Source organism: Phaenicophaeus curvirostris, chromosome 6 (assembly GCF_032191515.1).
Source record: "Phaenicophaeus curvirostris isolate KB17595 chromosome 6, BPBGC_Pcur_1.0, whole genome shotgun sequence".
Classification (NCBI taxonomy): Eukaryota; Metazoa; Chordata; class Aves; order Cuculiformes; family Cuculidae; genus Phaenicophaeus; species Phaenicophaeus curvirostris.
Genome location: NC_091397.1, coordinates 5,085,036 through 5,100,336, shown reverse-complemented (window position 1 = coordinate 5,100,336; position 15,301 = coordinate 5,085,036). Strand labels below are relative to the sequence as shown.

Below are 15,301 nucleotides of genomic sequence, written 5' to 3'. Positions count from 1 at the left end.
GGATGAGACTCTGAGCAACCTGATCCAGTGGAAGGTGTCCCTGCCCATGGCAGGGAGGGTGGAGCTGGGTGATCTTTAAGGTCCCTTCCAACCCGAACTATTCTAGGATTCTGTGATTCTATGTATTACCATGCTTTGGCACTTCACCTGGTTTGATGTTGGTGGGACTAAAGCAGGGGCTGTGGGTGCAGATCAGGTCCCAGCAGTGCAGTTGTGGAGCTTGAGAGGCAGTGGGAACCTGCTGGCTGAGAAGCTGTGAGCAACTCACAATGGCTCTGAGATGGATTGGAATTCCCCCCCAGATAACCAGTACTGTGAAACCTACCATCCTAGGGCCAATGACTTTCCCTCATTTTGATGATTTCTGCTCCCATGACTCAGCAACACTGTCTTTATTCCCAAGGGTGAAGGAGAAGATATGTGTTATCTGAACAGCCCAGTTGGTTTAATCGTGTGAAAGTCCAAAAGAAAGTACACCAACCCAACTCAGATAATTCATGATGGCACAGTCCACAGGCCCATCTCAGCACTTCCAGGGCCAGCTGAAAGATCCCTACCTCCTGCTGAACTGTCCATAAATCCTCCATGACCAGCAGGCTCCAGCTGACATTTTGCTGTCCTGGGGCTTCTACCCTGCACAGGCAGGGCTGGTGGCAGCAGAGTTTCAAACAGGATGTTCTTTCCTCCTGTTTGTTTCTGGGGAGTGGTTTATTGAAACTACAGAGAGCACCTGCCATGCCCTGGGTAGAAAGCTTGCTCTTCATCTCTCATCTGGTGCAACGATTTTGGTTTTGTTTGCTTTGCGAGTCCAGATCACAACATCCTTGTCTACAACAGAAGTGGGGCTGGTTTGACTGTCTCAGATGCTGCTTTTATACAGGGAGACGTAAAACATTTTGTCCACAGACCTGATGATGCTTTTTGTCATCAGACATTCCTTGTTAACCTTCCCTGCAGAGCAGCAAACTGAAGCACAGAGTGGTGACAGATAGGTGTACCTTGACCACTCAGTGAGGCTTAAGGCCACAGAAGGTTGTCACAACGCGAAGGCACAGCTCTCTCCTCTGCTCCTCCCTGGTTTTGGACTGTGAAAACTTGCAGCTGGTCCAATGCAACCAAGACATCCAAGTATCAGCCAGCAACAGCCTGTGGAGCAGAGCTGAGTTCACCTCTCTCTTGCTTCTCTCTGCCTTCTGGGACCATGGTGCTGAGGTCTGCAGTGAGCAGCGTAAGCTGAATAGTTTATTAATAGCAGGTAGCAAATCAGTGTCAGAACTGGGAACAATGGTCTCAGCATCTCCTTAAACCTTTGTTCTGGGTCAGATTAGGTTGACAGGCAGAGTCTCCATCCATTTGCAAGCATCTCTGAGCTCCATCCTTGCTTGTGAGCATCTCGTATTTCTTTCATTGTTTGTGAGCAGCTCTGACCTCCATCATTGTCTGTATTGCCCAGGCTTTAACCCAAAATGGGATGAAGAGTTTACATTTGACATAGAGATCCCCACGCTTGCTCTGGTCCGGTTTGTGGTGGAAGACTTTGACATGTCAACCAAAAATGACTTCATTGGACAGTACACCCTTCCCTTCACTAGTCTGAAGCAAGGTAAGGTTTTACTCCCTTATCCTCACAACCAGTAAGCCCTTTGGGAGGCTTCATTGTCCTAGAGGAGAGGTGCAGATCTGTCTCACCTTGGATCAGAACAGGTCCTCTCTCTGGGGGATGGACAAGATGATAAATGGTTTATTGGGAAGGGATCCCCTTGTTACCAGTGATCTTGGCCACAGATCATTTGAGCATTACTGATGCTCAAAGCCATGCCTCAAGACCCTCCTGTCTTGTGTGGTACTGGGGGCAAAATGTTCTGAGAGAGGGAGTTGTTTTTTGCAGGGTCTTAGGAAATGTCAGCAAAAAGTTTTGCAACTGGACAAAAGGCCACTTTCCATCTGTGTCTGTGTTTCCAGGTTACCGCCACATCCACCTTCTGACCAAGAATGGAGACCCATACTCTTCCTCCACTCTCTTTGTGTACGTCAATATCCAGGACTGTGATTAGCAGCTCAGCTCTTTCAGGGCACAGTGAACCTCGTGACAGACCTAGAAGGAATTCAGCGTGCGAAGTCTGCCAATGTCAGGGTCCTGGTAAATGCCCAGTGCTTTCTTCGGAGCAGCACACGGTGCCCTGTATGACCCCTGGTGAGAAACAGCCATCCACCTTCTCCATTCTGCGTGCTGGAAACATCCTGATGCTGCTGTTGAGTTTAATCCTTTTGTACCTGTTTGACCAATCCAGCTGTGTTTTTAGTTCACTTTTTTAGTGTGATTTTTTAAAATTCTGCTTTTAGCCAGAGGAAAGGGACACCTTTTTAGCAAAGTACAGCACTTGGGCTGAGTTCAGTCCGAAATCTGGAGAAACACCCAACATCTGGGCAAGAAAAAAACCCACTCCACCACCGAAATGGGTGGCCAGGTGCCAGCTGCCTCTTGCAACTTCAGATGTCAGACATCTTCCACCATATGAAGTCTTAAATGCGGACAGAATTCTTCCTTTATCTCTTACAGATTAAAACAGAAAGCTGCACTACAGAGGCCCGTGTTATATAACTCGGCTTTCCTTTTGTATGATAATAAAAAATACATGAACACTACTCTGCCTGTGTACCTGGCTCTCGGCCAGGTTGCTTTGCATTCAAAGCCTGGCTCCCGTCCTGTGAAGGAGAAAGAAGCTGCCGACCAGCAGATTTCCCTCTAACCCAAACTGAAACCCAATCAAAGGGACCTCAGAGAATGTCTTTTACCGATGACAGTGGAAATACACTCAGCTGACAGTGGGGCTTTTTTTTTAATGCAGGAAAACTTTTTTTTTAAATCAAAAAATGTCATTTTTTATAACACAGGGGAAGTAGCAGTAGAAATAGTTGTAAAAATTAGCCTGGTCCCAGTTGCACTGTAGAAGTAACCCAGCACAAACAGCAACCTAGTATTTATGGCAAGAGATGATTTTTCTTCAAGTACAACTACAGAGCTAAGGGAATATTGTTGAAATAAAATAATATATATTTTGAAGCGCCAACTATGTTACTAACAATATGTTAGACTATTAAAAGTAAAAAAAATCTGGAAAAATCCAATTACTTGTCACTGTTTGCCTCTTCATCTTACTTGAATGCAACACACATGAAGCTGGAGATAGACTTGCTTGATTTCTGAAAGGGATTTGTCTTTCTGAGGTTTTTCATATGTGGCAGTGGAAAGGATGGACTGTTAACTGAAGGGATTAACGTCCTTTTAAACAAATTCCAGTCCATTCACTTGCTTGACTATTTTTGAGGCCAAAATAGCTTGGATTTAGTGACTCTTTGGTCTACCATGGAGTTTTATTTAGTCCTACCTGGAGTTTGTTATGCTGCAGTAATTATTGCTGGGCATTGATTTATTTTTTCCTCTTCACCACAATATTGTGTGAGGTTGTAAACCATTGCCAGATCAAATGTGAATTTGTATCCACAACTCAAAGGCTGATATTGAGTTAACAACCAATGGCTGAAAGAGTGCAAGAGCAGCAGAGGCCACTGAGTCGAAACAGGGTGTCCTGGAGTAATAGGAACTGTTGGACTTGATGATCCGGTGGGTCTTTTCCAACTTGTTGATTCTATGATTCTATGACATGGGCTCTCAGCTTGCCTCTGGGATGGGGCACGTTGTATCAGGAGACACATTTGAAGGCCAAGGCTGGAGCATCCCTGACTCCAACTCAGGGACACTCTGAGTTCCATCCCTGCTCCCACGATGCTCTGAGCATTTTGCTTTAAGGAGTCATGGGATATAAAAGCATCAATGAGGATGCAGAGGGCTTCCCTCTACCACACAGGGAGCTTGCACCATGCAGCCTGACAGTACGCATTCCTGCCCCTCTTTCACGTGGGGTGAGTTAGATCAGCCTGCTGAGTTGGCTGTGAACAAATTATTTGCATTTTTTGGTGCCAAAAGCTTAGGTTTCAGTTGGGTTATTGAGCCAAACCAGCCCTCAATTGCCTGCTGTGGCCAGAACTAGAGAATTAGGGGTACAGGGACTGGGAAGAGATGTGGAGACAGGACTACACTATCCCAGGCCAAAATGAGCTTGGATGGACTACACAGAGAGCCCAGGGTTTCCTCTGCCTGTTGTGTACTTATACAAAAGTAGACAAGATCCACGGGAAGAGAGACCATTCCTCATCAGGTAGGCACAGTTGAGGAAAAACTACTAGAGTCGAGTGGGAAGGTAGCCGAGATGGAGATGGAACTAGAGTGTGATGGACAATGCTATGATTCCATGATTCTATGTGAGTGAGCAGCTTTCTTTAGACATCAGAGACACAGAGTAAAAACAACTCTCCCCATGAAACAAGGAAAGCAGGAGTTTCCAACTGAGTAGCAGTGGGATCCCATATGTGTAAATCCCACACAGGAGTGCTCCACTTATGTGTGCTGGTATGCACTGTGGCAGCTGGAATTAAAGCAATTTGTAGCAAACCAGACTAATGTGCCTAATCTGGCAGTACTTCTGCTGCTTTCCATGTTTTTGCATCCCACAGTCATGGGATTTACTTGTAGATGTGGCACTTTGGGATGTAGTCTAGTGGAGGGCTTGGCAGTCTTAGGACTCAATGATCTTAAATGTCTTCTCCAACCTAAATTATTCTATGATTCCATGATTCTATGGCTGATAGGTGGCATTGCTGCGTTTTACTGAGGAACACGTGTGATTTGTTGCCTGGGGGCTGGCAGGAGCATGCCACAGTGGGGTGGTGCAAATATTGTCACTTCCAGCAGTGGAAATGGAAGCTGAAACAGGGATAATGTGCACTGATTGTATCCAGCGTGAACACAACGGGAGCAATCATGCATGTAATTTGGCTGATCTGTGTCTGCTTGACTCTTACCTTATTCTGCACAGGGGTGGGTTTGGGAGGGTGGTTCAATGTGTTTTGGGCTGGATCCTAAAGCAAAAATGGCATGAATTGGTGGCAGGAGCATGGAGGTAATGATGGGATTGTGGCTTATTTGAAGGAATTACCGATTCTTAAACACAAAGACCTGTCCAGAAAATGCCACTGCCTGGAGGTCCCTGCCTCCAGCACAGCCAGGTGGTGACACTTCACCACCGCTGCATGGTCCTGGGTATTCAGTGAGAGCTCTTCACTCCTCAACCCCTGGATGCTTGCAGCTTCTCAGTTCCATCCCCACATCCCTGCTGCAGAGGTGGGCTGTCAGGCCAAAGGGCAAACAGCCAAGTACCCCATTTGTAGGCAATGAGGGGGCTTCAGGAGCAGGGTACATGGGCATAGGGAGACAAATGGTCCTGGCTACATGGTGTTTGGGAACAGAGGGGGCCTCACATCCTCAGTTTGTTCCTTTCTTTAAAAAAAAAAAATCCCAATCCCATTAAGAACCAGCTGTTTGAAGGATCTGTGGCCCTGCAAAGCTTTTCTCTACTGCTGTCTTGCCCTGCTTGCTGATCGAGGGCACAATGCTGCTGCTGGCTGTTTATTTGGAATAACCAGATAGGTTAGAAATGAGGTAAAGCTGCAAACCCATGTCTTTTGGATTCTTAAACTTATGTTTCTTCATTTAGCTTACAGTTGCATCCCTTAATCTCAGAATTCCCACTGCAACCCCTGATGGGACTAAGCACACTCAGCCCTAGGGACATCACAGAGATGGAAAACTGATTAACCTTCAGCAGGACACACTCTGCATCAGATCATACACAAAAATCTTGTGGAGTCCTCAAGCCTCTGATCTGCAGGCAGGTGGGTTCCTACATTCCCCTGTAGCTGGTTGTGCTCAGGGAGACAAGATGAGATTGGAGAAGGTGTCTGAATTAAAAAAATGTAGTCCGAGTCTTATTTGGCAATCAAAATCAACAACTGTGTCTAGCTCTAAATCTCACCATCCTCTTGAAATAGGTGAGCTAATAAATATGTTGCTACTAAGTGTTTTTTTCTCCAAGCCAGGTTCTCATTTGTTTTAACTCCACTGGTCTATGCATGTTAGTCCAGAACTGATCCTCCCTGTTCTTTGGCAAGCAGCTTTTTTGCAAGGTAACAAGGGGCTGAACTGGCTGATCTCACTTCATGGACTTCTCCATCACACATCTGGCTACTCCATTACCTTTTTTTCTGATCTCAAGGCTCCCCCTCTGTCCTCCTAGGGCTCCCCCCTCCTTGCCCCACCCAGAATTTACATAGCAGCTTCAAGTGGCCTTTGTCTTGCCTAATTTTAAACTTTTACAAATGAAGGAAGATCATGACATTGTGCACGTGGCAGTTTGCGAAAGGGAGAGGAAAGAAGAGGCTACAATATGCTTGTGTGACACACACTCGTCTTCATGGCAATTAGCAATTAAGTGTCAAAAAGAGGCAAAAACATCCTGCAAAGTTGTTCCTGCAAAACCTTTTTGCCTCCTTGGGTTCAGGGTTTGCAGGGAGAAAGGAGTCATCCCATCAACAGTGGTTGCTGAAATAACTGCAATGGAGCTGGGCCTGATTGAGATGTTGGGTTGGGTTCATTGAACAAACATCTGTACTTCTTCCCTGCAGCTCATAAGAGAGCGAGCGTTGGTCCCAGAGTCCCTGGATGCCAAATAGCCCCCGTGGTCTCAGAAGAGTCCATATTGCTTCTTCTCGTTCTGCTGCTTCCATTTGGGCATCTGGTAGAACTCCTCCTTGGACTTCCCGAAGATATCGTGGAAATCGGCATCAGAGAGATAGTACTGCAGTGGGAGGAGAGAGGAAGGAGAGGTCAGCTTTGGCTTTTGCAGAGGCTGGGACACCTCCAATGGCTGCATCCCTTCCTCTCTGTGCCAGTGATGACCTCTGACTCTAGAGCAACAGTTCCTGTACAGCTTCCTGTCCTTGTGGTGCAAATTGGAATGTCCTAGCAACCGATTCTCATCCTGTTTCCCAAAGCACCAGGGGAATAAAAGCCTGTCATACCAAAGGGATGGTCTAGTTTTGACAGCATGCGCTGGATAGAATTTGGTCCCTGCTAATCATACTGAAGCCAGGACATGGTTCATCAGAGAAGTTCTGCTGGCCAAAGTTTGTTTCTTAAGTAGTGATTCACAGTGAAAGCATCTTCCCCTCACCCACCTCCCCTCCCAGCTCTGCCAGATATTCCACTGGAAATATCCACTCCCATTGCTGCAAAGACAGAAAATTTTGTAGATGGCAGGCTCATCAGTGATACTGAGAAGGACTCTGTGGGAAATGGAGGCTGAGCCTTCCCTGGCACTTTGGGTAGAAGAAAGCACTCTTGTGCAGTCCTGCTGAAATTGAGCCATTAGCTCATGGGCATTGCTGTGGGTTGGAGCTGCTGGCTCAGGTGTGGATCAGCTCTCTGGCTGCAGCCTTTGCTGGGAGATCTGTTAGGGCAAGACATTGGTCACACTTGGGTGGCAGAAAGTAGAGGGAATCAGCCCCCTGTGTCCCTCCCTTCGCCTTGCTTGGATTCAGCTACAGTTGTTCTTTGGGCAGATCAGAAAAAGGAGAGGTGGCATTCCTCCCTGTCCCTGGATGGGATTTACTGAATTGCAAGCTTCCGGGGGAGTTTTGAAAGAAAACAAACACCTGCAACCGAAGCAAAATGTAAATCTCAGCTTCACTGATTGATAGGAATGGTTGGACTCGATGATCCTGTGGGTCTTTTCCAACCTGGTGATTCTATGATTCTATGATTCATTCTCAGCTGCGTCACCTTGTCTCATAGGAACCCTGTGAGATTGATTCTCTGTCCCTCCAAGGACAGAGGCTGGGTGGCAGAATTAAACAAGTCTAGCAGAATAAAATAGTTTGAAAATTAACTACTTAACTACCTTGCCCAGCCCAAGAAATACATCAAGTAAGGTAAAACTATCGCAATTTTCTCTTATGTTAAGTTCCATTTTTTTGATGAGAGCTGTATGTCCAGCTTCCATGTCCCTAAGCCTCAAGCAGGACTTAGCCAATGACTAAGTTCCAGGATAAGATACAAAGGCATCAAACCAGCAATGCCCTCACCTCTTTTTTAGTGGGATCCACGCCTTCTGGAAGTTCATCCACTGTCCTGTTCATCAGCACCTCCCGGGAGTAAATTCCTTCACCATTAGGCACCAAGGAAGTGCTGCTGCTGTTGTAGTTGCTGCTGTTGTTGAAGCTGTTGCTGTCACTGTGGTTGAAGTGTGATTTATACTCAGGTGAAGAACTTGTCACACCTGAACCAGCCAAGCTGGTTGTGCTGAGGGTTCTCTTGTTCAGGCTGATGTTGTTAAGGTCCTGCCAAATCCAAGAAAATATGTCAAGACAAGAAGCTCTGCAAGAGCAACTTGGAGTTATCCCAGAATCCGTCTCACTGTCAGGGCTGAGGGGACTGTTCCTGGCATTGTCTATCTCTTGGTCTGCTGCTTTGGAGAACCAAAGCTGCAAGGAGAAAGTCTAAACTAAAACATTACTCCAGAACTGCTGTCAGTGTTACATCTTGATCTTAGGAATGCTAGAAGCACAGCACTGACGAGAGCCCTTGGAAATAACTGAAGATGCTTACAGTAGTCTCATTTTTGTCAAGATAGCTGCAGGGGAAGTTACATGTAGGAGGACAGAAGATGAGATTAGGTATCTACTATGTCTAAAACTTCTAAATTACCTGTGTATCCCTCCCCAACTTGCCACGTCTCCTTATTCAATGCCCCTGACTCTTCCTTCCAGCCTTCTTCTTGCCCCTGCCTAGCAAAGAACTGATTCCATGCAACCATCACATTTGGGAATATTGGGACCTTGTGCTTTCTGTGCTTTGTAGGATCCCCATCGGGCTGTGCTTTTCTTGACCGGGGGCCTTGTCGAGGGTCTCTGTGGCCACGGCACTGCAGACTATTCGTACAGCGCTTAACTGCACACTCATTTAGCTGCACACACTTTTATTTGCTTATGTAGTTTAGAAAGCAGCTGGCCAGGCGCCTGCCACAGATGTCTCTTCACAGGGCTGGAAAAGGCCCAGGAGATCTGGGTGTATTTATGAGTTATTAATCACACCTCCCTCTGCTTTCCACAGAGGAGCACGGCTCTGATCCTGACAGCCTGAGGTCCCATGCCTGCTCTGAACACTATATCCTCTCCTTCATGAGACATGGTGGTGTTTAAACCCAGGTGTTTCCTACCCATGTGGTCAAGAAGCAACTCACCACTTTGATCTCGGATATAGCCGATACATCTCCTAAGCTGTTCTTCATCTCCTCATAGGACTTGCCATCCTAAAAGTAAAGAGATTCATAAGAGGCGTGGGCTGCTTTTAACTAGTACATGCTCCTGTTCTCTAATGGGGTCAGGAGATTATCTGTATTTTAAAGCCCATGAAGGTGCCAGCAGGTGATTCCTGCAAACCCCAGCTCCTGGAATCAGGACACTGTCAGAATCTGAGCTTTTGCTTGAAAACAAAGAAACAAATTAACTTGAGCCTTTGTAATTGGACAGTAACAAGTGAGAACACAAAATTTAAAGACTTCAGAGAGCAAAAGGCAAATTGAGAGAAATTGTATTTACTGCTGCATTCAGATCTTTTAAGTTTTAAATAGATCTTGCAATGCATGAAAATCTGGGATAAAATAATATTCTGTTTTTCCCCTTCCCTGATTCATGTAGTTAAAGTAACAGATTTTTTCAAAGTCTCCTTCCCTGACTTCTTGTCATTTGATGCCATGTATTACCAGTTAATATACTGGATATATTGACAAAGCTCATGACTGTGTTTTCCTAAGCAGCCAGGAGATGTCAGTTCTTTACAGAATCATCCAACAAAGTTCCCCAACAAGAACAAACAATGAAAACACATGGACTGGAGAGAAAACAGATTTAGACCAAAAACTGAGCAAGTAACACCCCCCCCCAAGATGTTTCTGAGATATCAACAGTTTGGACTGTTTGTCTGTAGTTGTGGAAGCTGCCTACAGGGGGTATTTTTGAATACACATATTTTACGAGCAGTATCCTTGTTTTTCAGCAGTTCCTCAGGAAAAAAACCCCAAGCTTTGACCTTTGTTCTAAGCATTAACATTGTTTTAAGGGTCATCACTCTGGGAGTTGCTGTCTTATCTGTCCAAATCTGATAGTCAAGACAGGCTCTCTACCACCACACAATGTAAACCCAGCTACAGCAAATAAAATACCTCTGTATGAATTTTCCTGAAATGTGAAGTCTCCTGGGGACTTTCAGGCCATTGCTTTGGCTGTCCCACCTGCAAACTCCAGCAGAGGACTTCACTCACAGCCCTTTGGGCAAACAGAAGACAGGATTGCTTGTGAAATGGCAGCCCACCAGGCAAGGCACTGGGAAAACACCACCTGGTAGCTGAGGTTTTCTCAACTGCCCGTCTCCTTCTGCCTTTTTTCCCCCTTAAACCATGCACACCAGTGACATCGGGTGGCAGGAATCTATGTGCACAACCTGGCAGCATTGCTTCCATCTAGATGTTTGCTATGAGTAGATATTCCAGCTCTATTAACCACCACAGGCCCTCTAGGATTGTACTTTATGCAAAATACATTCTGTGCTACAGCACAGAGTCTCCCACTGGTTGCACCGGCTGGTGCATGGTCTGCACGGAATCAAGCACATTGCTGCTTCCTCAGTTCAACCACGTTGTGCACAACCAGGGCTGGATACAGGGTCCCAACAGTGCATGATGGAGCCTTCTGCACTGGCCACATGAGCAAATCTGCTCCACATTGTTCTCCTGAAATGGTTTGAAGCCCGTGTGTTTGAAAGAGGAGAGAAAGGACCTTCTCGTGCATCTGCTGGGACAGGTTTCCATTTCACAGAATAACCAGGTTGGAAGAGACCCACCGGATCATCGAGTCCAACCGTTCCTATCAAACACTAAACCATATCCCTCAGCACCTCGTCCACCCGTGCCTTAAACACCTCCAGGGAAGGTGACTCAACCACCTCCCTGGGCAGCCTGTTCCAGTGCCCAATGACCCTTTCTGTAACGAATTTTTTCCTAACGTCTAGCCTAAACCTCCCCTGGCAGTTCTACACAGCGAAGAGCTGGTATTTGTAAATCAACTTTTGAGATGAAGACTTGTTTGCAGGGACCAAGGGTAATCTTGCTTCACAGCTCCTGGGCTCTTTGGGGCAGTCTGCAAACTTGAACACAAGACCTGCCTGCTCCCATCTTTCATTTCACTAGGGTTTGCCCTTAAAGATGGGTCATAAATTATTCTCTGGCTGCATTTTGAAAACTGAACGCTTTTTTTTTTTCCAGTTTTCTTTATGATGTTTTTATGATTGCCTACAGGAAAGCTAGGGAAGGGCTCTTTATCAGGGAGTGCAGGAATAGGACAAGGGGGAATGATTTGAAGCTGAAAGAGGAAAGACTTAGATTAGATACTAGGAAGAAATTTTTTCCTGTGAGGGTGGTGAGGCACTGGAACAGGTTGCCCATGGAAGTCGTGGATATCGCATTCCTGGAGGTGTTCAAGACCAGGATGGATGAGGCTTTGAGCAACCTGATCCAATGGGAGGTGTCCCTGTCCATGACGATGGGGGGGTGGTTGAACTGGATTATCTTTAAGGTTGTTTCCAACCCAAACCATTCTGTGATTCTGTGTGGGGTCCTTTTGTTTTCACTCTGAACTTGATTTTACTGATAGCAGCCCCACTGACTTTTGGCTGAAATCACAGATCTGATTTGGAACTTAATCTTTTTTAAAATAAAAATGTGAATATTGTCAATTCAAGTACGTTTACTTATATTTGCAAAAGCCCCAGTTTCACTGAGCAGGTACTTTTTACTGGCAAAGGAGTAGAATCTGTTCAGGTAGCACAAGGAAGTCATGAAGCTCAGGACACATCATAGAGATGTTTCACTCCATTCATCACAGAGGTTATGCTCCATGTCAATAACACCCTTTAAGCACTGGTGAGCATGTGTGAATGCCACAGGGCTTTTCCAGCAACTTACGCTCCATTTGTAGGGGTCCCAAGCGTTGAACCATCCTGTGAAGTTGAGGGGTTCACAGCCTTGCTTCACCAGTATTATTGGAGTTGCCAAGTCTCTCCCTGCCGGATGGGTCTTGAGATACTCCTTAGCTGAGGCAATTGCCTCATTCCTCTCATATGTGTTGGAGGCTTTGCCAATCCAAAGGAAAATCTACAAGGAGAGAAGGTGTCAAAGATCAATGAAGCGTGAGGACCTGTGTAGGCATGGGTGTCTGTTCATCCCTGCCAACAGAAGCAGAGATAAATCTTGTTGTTTCCCAATAGTTCCCTGGGATTTTGATGCCAGATTTCCTCCTGCCCAAGAAGATTTTACTTTTGAGAGAGGCCCAAAGCATAAACATTTTGGAAAACAGCTCTCACATGCTTCAAGGTAGTGAAACTTAGTCTTTGCATGGCCAAAAATTCAAATGACCTCAGAAAGAAAACCCCTCAGTCAGTTTTGAATAGTCTAATGTTACATCCTCACAATCGGTGCTGAGAAGTGAGGGGGAGAGTTTCTGTGTGCCTTCGCTTTGTATGCACTGGCAAAGACTGGAGCAAGTCCAGCTCCTCTTGCCTTGGAGCAAGGCATGGACCTAGTTTCTCTGTTTCCTCTTGAAACAGTGCTAGCAATAGCACCTCATTCATGTGTTTTGTACATGGGTGAGACAGACTGGACATAAACCTGCCTGTTTGACCAAGCATGATGATGGGTTTGGAGATAATGCAGAAGGCATGCTGCCCTCTGTTTCACATCGAATGATGGATTCAAACAAATGAAGCTATACACTGTTCAAAAATATGGCTAGGAGTAAGAGGAGGGGGAGTCAGTGCTGACCTCTTCCCATGTGTCTAGTAGCATGACATCATCTTCGTCCAAGTCCTCCTGGCAGAAACCCACCACCTCTGTCATGATGAATCGACCTGTCTGGTTGGAACACTCAAAGAGGCGAGGCTGGTAGTGCGTGACCTGCTCTTGAAACCTTCCTCATGCATAGAAGGGAAAGAAAAAGTGAGACGGAAATCATTCCCTCATGGTTTACTGCAGGGCCCTGCAGCTACTTCTCTTGACTTCGATGGAAGAGATGGGAACATGGCAATGCTCATCAAATGGGTTGAAAGTCAGGCAATGTCAGGTCTCAGAGAATTCTTAGACAACTTTTAACAACTTTTTTCTTTTAACAACTTTTAAAGGTAACTTTTTCTCCACCCATAGAGGGCAAAAGCAGAACCCTTCTCTCCTGGTGGACATGAGCCTGCTTTCAGTGAAAGCCACATCAGATCACCCGGTTGCAAAGGAAGAAATCACCTGCCCAGAGGGCTGGAGAAACCCAGGTTGATCAAAAGCAGGTTTATTTTCATGAAACTTCTGAGTCCGCCCATAAAGCCAATAATGGACATGTGATTCATGTAGCCCTTGGATGGGATGGAAGACTGTAGAACACCCTTGTCTGCAGAGTTGGGATCTGTAGCTCTTACTTCGTAAGACCTGACCCCAAACCAAGAAAGACACATCTCGTTGTGGTTTCTGACCAAGATTTTGGTGACATAAGGGCCCATTTCTCCCTTTGGTGAGGACCTGGTATTGAAGTCCTAACTTAGTTTCCTGCAGAGTTTTGATCCCTTGCTTAATGTTGCCAGGCCAAGCCCAGAGGAGCAAGCAGGTCACTATTACCTCTTTTCACTGGCATAAGGTGCTTTCCCTCCCAAGGCTTCCCAGAAGTCTGCTGGCTCCTGTCCCTCCAAAATGGTGTGCTTGTCCCGTTTGGAGACGATGTCAGCCACCATCTTCGCCATCTCTCTCTCATCTCCACTGCATCCCTGCGTTCAGGACAAAAGATTGAGTTGGAATTAGAGGCAGAGTGGCAAAACTTCTCTATGGGGAAAAGCTGCCTTGGTTCTACCCTCCTCTGGAGAATTTCAGGCCTGCTTGAATGCTTCAGAGGGTTTCATCTGAGCTGGTCACTCTGAACCCCTTTCTAGTCCTCCAAGGGACATTCAGTGCAGCCAAAGGCATCTAGAGCAAAACTCATACGGTCACAGAATGGTTTGGGGTTGGAAGGGACCTTTAATGGTCATCTAGTCCAACTTCCCTGACACAGACAGAGCCTTCTCCTGGGTGCATCTTCCTCCATTGAAATGAATGGCCTGTGTACCCAAGGATCCACCCCCGCAGCTCAGTGGATGCTGGAGACTCAAGCCCCTTATTTTTTCTTCTCTGCCTCCTCTGGACTCAGTGCGGTCTCACCTTCCCACACCACAGGTAGCACACTTGGCTGGTCGCCAGCAGGAAGACATCATTGGAGTTGAGGGAGGATGCCCGGGCTGGAACTTCTGTGGCCTTTGTGTTCATCTCATCCGTGCCCCTCACCTGGAAGAGGCGGATTGCTGGCTCGGGTGTGTCTTTCTGATCCCGGCTTGTGCCACCCTGCAAGGAAACAGAGGGAAGGATGGTGTTGGCAGCGGGGGGGGGGGGTGGTGGTGAGGAGGGCACACAAACCCAAGCTGCAACTGGTTTGAGGAAGAATTCTTCTGGGCTTACATCCCTCCATGCTTCTGCAGCGACAGACCATGGTGAGGAAATCCAAACACCTTCTGATTCCAAGTTGGAATAAACCCCATTCCACATTTCTCCCTGCTTACTCTGAGTCTCGACCAGCTCCCGTCAAGATGCTCAAGTTCAGTGTGAGCAGATCTTAGTTTCTGCAAAGTATTTTCCACGTCAACTGGACAAGGCAGCTGGTCTGTGATTTCCAGCTGCACTCGGCTTATCTGAATCTCTGCCATGGAAGCCATATGGTGGGACCACCACTGAGAGCTGAAGGCAACCTCCCTCTTGCCCAGCCATTTACAATGCCTCCACTGCAATTGTTGGCAGCCAAAGTAGCAAGTGAAGTTGGCTGGAAACTAATGTGATATAATTCAGGCAGGGACAATTCAAATCATGTAACTGTAGGAGGACCTACTCTGCATAGTGGTATCTATAATTTAGAGGACAACTGTCTTATTGTAACTCTGCACAATATTTTGCGATAGAGTTGGAAAGAACATCACACATTAATGCTGAAGGGCAGGGGTGGACAGCTGAGTCAGGGTCAGTCCAGGACTGTGCTTGCACAAATGGTGTTCGGACTACTTGAGAAGCCATACATATTTTCCACCAGTTCCATCTGCCAGCCCATGCAGACCTGGAAGGCTCCTTTCCTGATATTCAGGAGTTTTTCTGGACTACTTTTCTGGCCTATTTCTGTTGCAACTACAAAGCCATCGTTGGTGCTTGTACCTTCCATTGCTCATGCGCACACAGCC

General features: G+C 46.5%; 2 protein-coding genes across 3 annotated transcripts in view; one reads left to right on the top strand and one right to left on the bottom strand.

The window, feature by feature from the left end:
* The window catches only part of PLCD1 (phospholipase C delta 1), a 55,194-nt gene extending 52,065 nt beyond the window's left edge, over nt 1–3,129 (top strand). For both annotated transcript variants that reach the window (XM_069859238.1, XM_069859237.1), the window contains exons 14-15: nt 1,454–1,603; nt 1,963–3,129. In XM_069859238.1, the coding sequence (XP_069715339.1) occupies nt 1,454–1,603; nt 1,963–2,054 (242 nt within the window). In that variant the 3' untranslated portion in view covers nt 2,055–3,129. The remainder of the gene's footprint in view (nt 1–1,453; nt 1,604–1,962) is intronic.
* Nucleotides 3,130–6,451: 3,322 nt separating this feature from the next.
* VILL (villin like) overlaps nt 6,452–15,301 on the bottom strand; it is a 37,163-nt gene continuing 28,313 nt past the window's right edge. The window contains exons 14-20 of the mRNA XM_069859236.1: nt 14,241–14,420; nt 13,668–13,813; nt 12,831–12,975; nt 11,976–12,164; nt 9,198–9,266; nt 8,041–8,295; nt 6,452–6,755 (exon numbers count right to left, since the gene is read on the bottom strand). Coding sequence (XP_069715337.1) covers nt 6,642–6,755; nt 8,041–8,295; nt 9,198–9,266; nt 11,976–12,164; nt 12,831–12,975; nt 13,668–13,813; nt 14,241–14,420 — 1,098 coding nt within the window. The 3' untranslated portion in view covers nt 6,452–6,641. The remainder of the gene's footprint in view (nt 6,756–8,040; nt 8,296–9,197; nt 9,267–11,975; nt 12,165–12,830; nt 12,976–13,667; nt 13,814–14,240; nt 14,421–15,301) is intronic.